The sequence below is a fragment of the Limulus polyphemus genome, unplaced genomic scaffold (assembly GCF_000517525.1).
Source record: "Limulus polyphemus unplaced genomic scaffold, Limulus_polyphemus-2.1.2 Scaffold4032, whole genome shotgun sequence".
Taxonomy (NCBI): domain Eukaryota; kingdom Metazoa; phylum Arthropoda; class Merostomata; order Xiphosura; family Limulidae; genus Limulus; species Limulus polyphemus.
In genome coordinates, this window is record NW_013669642.1 from 21032 (window position 1) to 27849 (window position 6818).

General features: G+C 34.8%; 1 protein-coding gene across 5 annotated transcripts in view; it reads left to right on the plus strand.

Moving 5' to 3' along the window:
• LOC106470485 (serine/threonine-protein kinase PAK 3-like) overlaps window positions 1-6818 on the plus strand; it is a 55405-nt gene that overhangs the window by 5920 nt on the left and 42667 nt on the right. For 2 of the 5 annotated variants that reach the window (XM_022399100.1, XM_022399099.1), the window contains exons 2-3: window positions 910-952; window positions 6176-6413. In XM_022399100.1, coding sequence (XP_022254808.1) covers window positions 6229-6413 — 185 coding nt within the window. In that variant the 5' untranslated portion in view covers window positions 910-952; window positions 6176-6228. Of the gene's footprint in view, window positions 1-909; window positions 1057-4507; window positions 4590-6175; window positions 6414-6818 lie in introns of those variants that run through there. The other 3 variants (XM_013931044.2, XM_013931043.2, XM_022399101.1) reach the window with 2 other exon arrangements.

Here is a 6818-nt window from a genome sequence, read left to right on the forward strand (position 1 = left end):
TTGTTGCACAAGATAATTAGTGTGCGGACCATTTTCATTTATATTGTGCTCTGTGAACACAAATTAGTTAGCATAAATCAGTTAAATGACAAAAAATTAGGTGTCTATTTACTTGTGACCACTGAGTGTATATCAAATTTATCTGTACATCTATCATACACGATTAAAAATAAATCAGTATCATGCAGTAATATCTAGACTTCATCAAATAAAACTCTTGCAGAGTGTGACAGAAAACCTTTACATGCTTTATCATTTTTATTTTCTGTTAAATTTTGCAAGGAGGGATTGGTTTTGAAAATTCCACTAATTTGAAGAAAAAGGTATAATGATTTCTAGTTATACTTGTAAGTCATACTTTAAGTTTAATTTATATTGAGAAAAAATTGGAGCATTTCATTTTCTAATTGGATGTATAAGAACATTACTGTCTGGGGTAATTTATCATTGAACATTTACAGTTGAGGTCAGATAGACATGATAACTGTAGACAAAGAAAACAGTTGGTGAACAAACATATATTAGATAGTTTTAATGTTTTATTTGTATTCTAATGCTTTTCAAGCTTCACTATTACTTAATAAAAAATTATTAATACAACAAAAGTTTTCTTGGGCATGCTAGCTAATATCAAAGGGAAATGAGCCCTATAAACATATGGGTTTTTAAACATTTTGTAAGAATAAAAATAAACTATTTTGTTATTACTTCTTTAGAAGTGGAAAGTCTAAGTGTGACTTCATATTAGGGAAGTAAGGTTGCTGTGACATGAGTTAGTAATGGTTAAAAAGTGGTCTTAAAAGCATTAAATTTCAAATGGATAGCTTGTATAGTTAGAACCTAAAAGTAAAATATTTCATAAAGTGTGAAAGAAGTAACTGAAAATATTTTCATTAACTATTTTCTTAGGCAGAGAAAAACTACTTATGGTTCCTGGTTCCATTTATTCAAGGTAATTTTCTTGTGATTGATGTGATTTTAAGTGATTCTGTAATCTCCATCTTCCACACCATCAAATATTGATGCAGAAGTGCCTAACCCTTGCTTAGTTTTCTGGTAAGCATATTTTAATTAACATAGAATTTTCTTTCTCATGGGATCAACCTCTTGGTAGTTTTTAGCATACCTAACTTAGTACAAAACAAAATACTGCAAAATCACAAATTACAAAGATTTAAAAACTCAAACTAGTCTAGAAAATTTTCAATTTTTGTTCTTGTCCATTTAACTGTCATAAAATATTTCTTAAATCATAAAATTTTGAATTTTATTCATTGTGTTTATACAGAAACCTAAAACCAACAAATTGTATTTTTTTGCATTATTTCCTGATTTTCCAAGTGTTGTTGGTCATTCTAACTCAGTGTATTAGTCTTCTGATGCAATACCTTACCTCTTTTCACCTAATAGCTTTCCTTGATTTGTGCTGCCCTCTATATGCACAATGTTTGCTTGTCACTAGCCTTGAGGCTTCCACCTAACATCACATGGTATAGCTGTGTTGTAGCATGCAACAACCATCCACAAATAGGAGTGTAACACACTCTCCTAGCACAGCTGATTCCCTCTATACTGTAGAACACAATCATTACTTCTTGATTTTACAGATGTGCAAATAATTTTTGCTTATCACACAGAGATTGTTACTCTAAGTTCTGACTACTTCATTTGCTGTTGTCATTACTTTATGGAAAGTTTTAAATTATTATTTTTTCCACATTATGAACTTGCAAATTCATGTAACTACTACTTCATCTGGTATGGATTCACAAGATCCTGATATTGCCAGACAGACTACTACTGTGGTGTTGAGCTCCACTTTTTCTGCTGAGGAGGTTTTGTCTTTAGTACATCAGGAGTTTGAGTCTTATGTGTAGCCTGGAGTGTCTCCTGAACCAAGGACTGATCTTTCTTTCCCTAGGGAATCTGTTCCAGAGGATGATGATTTTGACAGCTTTTTCTTCCTCCTTTTGCTGCACTTTCCCAGTGTACTCCTATTGATCTCCATTTTGCCTTGGCATCAGGTTATTTTGCTTTCCCCTTCCCTGATATTTATGTCCAAATCAAGCCAGTTAATTCCTTTCTCACCTTTGTGCTGGTGCCAGCATGCCTTGTCCTCCTTGTTTAACAGACATGCATGCCTTGGCTTACCATAGGTCTGAGTTTCTTTTTCTTGGCTTTCAGACTCTGGAGTCATTTATTCAGCATGGAGTTCTTCTTATCCTTCCTTTTCCCTTTGTTTTTCCCCTACACAGTTCTTACATCTTTGTTTCACTCTTACTACTCTCCTGTGTTATCATTCATCTATCCATCTGCTTTCTGAGGCTATTCACCATTCTACTGAGGGGTTTTTGATGAATACTGGCTCCCTTATTATTTCCACATTGGCATGTCATCTTTGGCTTTATCTCTCCATGCATGGTTGGTTTGTTGTTGGGACCTCTTGGGCAGGGATGCAGGTCTTACATGTGTTTGCCTGCTTCATATATGAGAGACAGTGTTTTTGAGGGTGTCTCGGATTCTCTGTAATCTTGTGTGGAGGTGGCATGTTGACACTCCTCCATTTCTTTTCTGGTTTCTTTGTTTGCAGGAGATGGAGTACTTGATATCCAAAGCCATGACTACTATATCTTTCAATGCACATGAGGTTCTCTCTCTTTTGAGGTCTTGGGCTTCCATGGAATCCCTCATCCCTTGGGATCATGCATATATGTGTCATCTCCAATGGATTCTGCATTGTCAATAGAACCTCACTTGGGATCTCTTGGGCTCCTCCATTCATCTTTCTCTTTTTGTACAAGTGGACTTTGCCTGGTAGCTTGACAAAGGCAACACCTCAGCTGGTGTTCCTCTTCCTCCTCCTTGTATGGATCTTCATCTTTTTATAGATGCATTTCTGACAGGGTGGGGGACATACTTGGACTCCCAGGAGATAATTGGTCCATGGGCAAATTGACTCTCCATATCAATCTCTTGGAGCTTCTGGCTGCTCCTCGGGCATTTCATTTCCTTTTCCATGGTCTGTGGGCAACTTGTCATGATCTATTCTGACAATTTCACTGTTGTCACATAAATCATCAAAGGGGAACCTGGTTTCATTCTCTTTGTTTTCAAACATTCAGACTTCTTTTCTGCCCTCTTTGTGACACTTAGGTCTCAGTTACCCACATTTTACTTTTGTGCTGTCATTGTGAATGAGAGCAGTGTCACCATTTTAGACATGTCTTTTCTAAGGGTATACTCTCATGTTGGACAGTGTCATTGGTGATGGTGACACTGTCCAGCTTTATTGTTTTTATATTTTTGTGAGCCAATGGTCTTTTTCATTTTATTTAATTTTTACCTAATTTTTGGGCATTGTTTAGCTTTAAGCTTGTTTTTTCTTTTTTATAGAGTTTTACTTCTTTTTGCCTTCTTACTGGTTATTTGTCACAAATAGCTTAGGTGCTTTGTGCCAAAAAAACCCAAGCAACCAAACAATCAACATTTTCTAGCCCCAATCACAACATGTTTGGCTTATTGCTTGTCATATCCCGGCCACCCCAAATCTTGTCACTAATAGTTTTTCTCAACTTGCCAAGCTTCTTCCAACAGAATGGTCCCTTCATCTGTGGGTGTTCAAGTGGCTATTCTCCCAGCTCAAATTCCCCTACAGGATGCTTTTACTACTTACCTAGATACCAAACTTTCCCTGTTCTGGTCCCCTGTTCCTCATCATTCAGCTCTAGCTGTGGACACATTCAGTCAGGACTGGTCCAACCTTTATCTTTATGCCTATCCTCCTATCCCTCTTCTCCTCTGGCTGGCCCAACCACAGTTTCCTCTGTTGAGCCTTGTCCAGTCCTTTCCTCCCCTTTCTCTCACTCCCAATCTTTCTTCATTTAACCTCATTCCTCCCTTGCTTATCTGATGATAGCCGCACTCCGTCTTTACACGTAGGTTTTGTCTGGTCACTTGTGAGATGCTCCAGACTCTCTTTGCATGTAACTTTCCCAATGTAAATGGTGCATTTTCTGTCTTAGGTCTCTTGTTGTGGCTTCTCCCTTTTTAAACTTACTGTTCCCCACCTTCCCAGATTTTTCATTTGTCCTTTTGAAAATGGTTTGTCATTTTCTACCATTGTGGGCTATAAGGCTGCACCGTCCAATATTATTTTTTTTCAATTTTTGTCGTGTCTTCTCCTTTCCTATCCTTTTTAGATCCTTTTGCCTTCTGCATCTTTCCTAGCCTGCTGTTTTCCAGGATTGAAATCTGAATGTTGTCCTACATGCCTTTCCTTACCTACCTTTGAACTTTTAGCCTCTTGTTCATTGTACCATCTTTCCCTTAAGACCTTTTTTACTTTTATCCATACTGATGTCAAAGGTATATTCTCAATAGTTCCTAAATCCTCTATCATCATTCATATATTCTTCTTTTTCCCAACCTTGCTTTTCACCCTGTCGCATGAGAGAGAAACAGCATGTTCAACTCTATTTCCCATCCATGAAAACACATGACATTAGGTCGGAGCCTCAAAACTAGTACTGAGCGAAAATTGCACATGAAGAGGATGGCACAAATCAAGGAAAGCTATTATGTGAGGAGAGGTAAGAATCTATTGGAAATACATTTTCTGTGTAGGAAAATTAAAACCTTTCAAAGAGTAGTCTTCACCAGGTGTTGTAATTTCTCGAGATAGCTTCTCCTTATCTAAAGATATTGGTTTCAGTAGGTACATTTTCCTCTTTATCTGGAGATTGTTTTATTGGGCAGATTTTATTTACTTGAAGATTAGTTTTATATGGTAGTTCTGGAGGCTGTAGTTTCATTGGATAGTTGTTTCTCTTTACTTTGAGATTATAGCTTCTTAGAGTAGTTTTTTCTGTTTACCTTGAGATTGTGGTTTAATAGGATAGTTCTTTCTCTATGGTTGATAATTATAGTTTCATAGAGTAGTTTTTTCTGTTTACCTAGAGATTGTGGTTTAATAGGATAGTTCTTTCGAAAGAACTATCCTATTAAACCACAATCTCTAGGTAAACAGAAAAAACTACTCTATGAAACTACAATTATCAACTATAGATCTATGGTTGATAATTATAGTTTCATAGAGTAGTTTTTTCTGTTTACCTCGAGATTGTGGTTTAATAGGATAGTTCTTTCTCTATGGTTGATAATTGTAGTTTCATAGAGTAAATCCTTTTGTTTTGTGGAGCTTGTATCATCATAGGGTAACTTTCTCTCTCTACTTGGAACTAGCTGAGGGTACCTGTTGAGGAAGCAAAAACTGTATAAAGGACAATGTTAGACAATGTTTCCATTCATTTTTTCTTTTTTATTAAATCCTTAATGGTATTTTAGATGCTAATTACATACCCTTCTTTATGGAAGGTAATAATTGACTCATTAAACTGATTAAGTACTTATGCATTTAAATCCAAAGCCAGAAGTGTATAGAAAAAAAAAGTGGAAATGTGTCCTATTTCAGGGTGTTTTTTTATGCCTCATCTTAGGCAAAAATTATAAAACAAATTAGCCCATGTAACCATTGAACAGTGTCCAGTAACTATACAAAAATATTATTTTAATCAAGCCAGCCAACTCTGAGTGCTGGATGCTGACACATACACACATATTGGATAATCTCTATAGTAGATGCATAGTTTTATTGGGTAGTTTCTTCTTTGATAACTCCTTCTGGAAATGTAGTAGCTTCTTTTCATTACATTTAGAAAGTAGTTTCATATGGTAGTGTTTTTTCTTTTTTTGTGATAGATGTTTCACTGGATAACTCATATTTTTCTGGTAATATAAGCTTGATTGGGTATCAATTTAAATACATTTTAAAAAATACATTTAAATACATTTTAAAAAATATATTTAAATACATTTTAAAAAGTACAGTTGTTAAATTTGATTCAAAATAAATAGCACAAATATTAAGACCAACAATTGCCAATTTTAATGTTTATTTTTCCACCAACAACTGGATGAAATAAGATTATCATACACATATAACTTTTGGTTAAAGCAATGAAACACCAAATTTAGCGCCATGTTTCCAAGATATGAAAATAAATTACATACTCTCACACAGTTGTCCTACCAACACTTACTATCTATAATATTCAACTACAACCTCCAGACAAAGAAAGGAGTATTCTTTAAAATGTATTTAAATGTATTCTTTTAGATTGCTCAAATTTCCTGCCAGAGATTGTAATTAGTGTTTGAAAGAGGAGCAAAATGATTTTGTTTAAAAAACTCAAGTCCAATAAGAAACGACCAAAAGAAGAAGTTAAATGGGGGTCCAACATTGGAAGTCCCTTTTCAGTAAAACACAACATACATGTTGGCTACAATGAAAAAACTGGAAAAATAGAAGGCTTGCCTGATCCATGGATTAGACTTCTACAGCAATCGAATATCAGGTAAATCACAAATTAGTTAAGTGTAACAGAATTAATAAATAGGTTTAATATTGGTGTTTATCTTATTTTACCTATGGTCATACAGATTTATCTGATATGAATTAAATGAAAACTGGAGTGAAAAACTAATTTTAACATAATCGTTTCAAGTATGAATAAGTATATACAGGCAGGTAAAAAATTAGATTGTAACTCTAATACTTCACTAGTATATTGAAATTTTTATTTGCACCAACAGCTTTCAAGCATTTTTAAGTGAGATGTGTATTTCACTTCATAAAGAGTACTTTTAAGTGGGCTATGTATATTGCCTAGTGAAGAGTTCTATCATGTGAGTTATGTATATTGCCTAGTGAAGAGTTCTATCATGTGAGTTATGTATATTGCCTAGTGAAGAGTTCTATC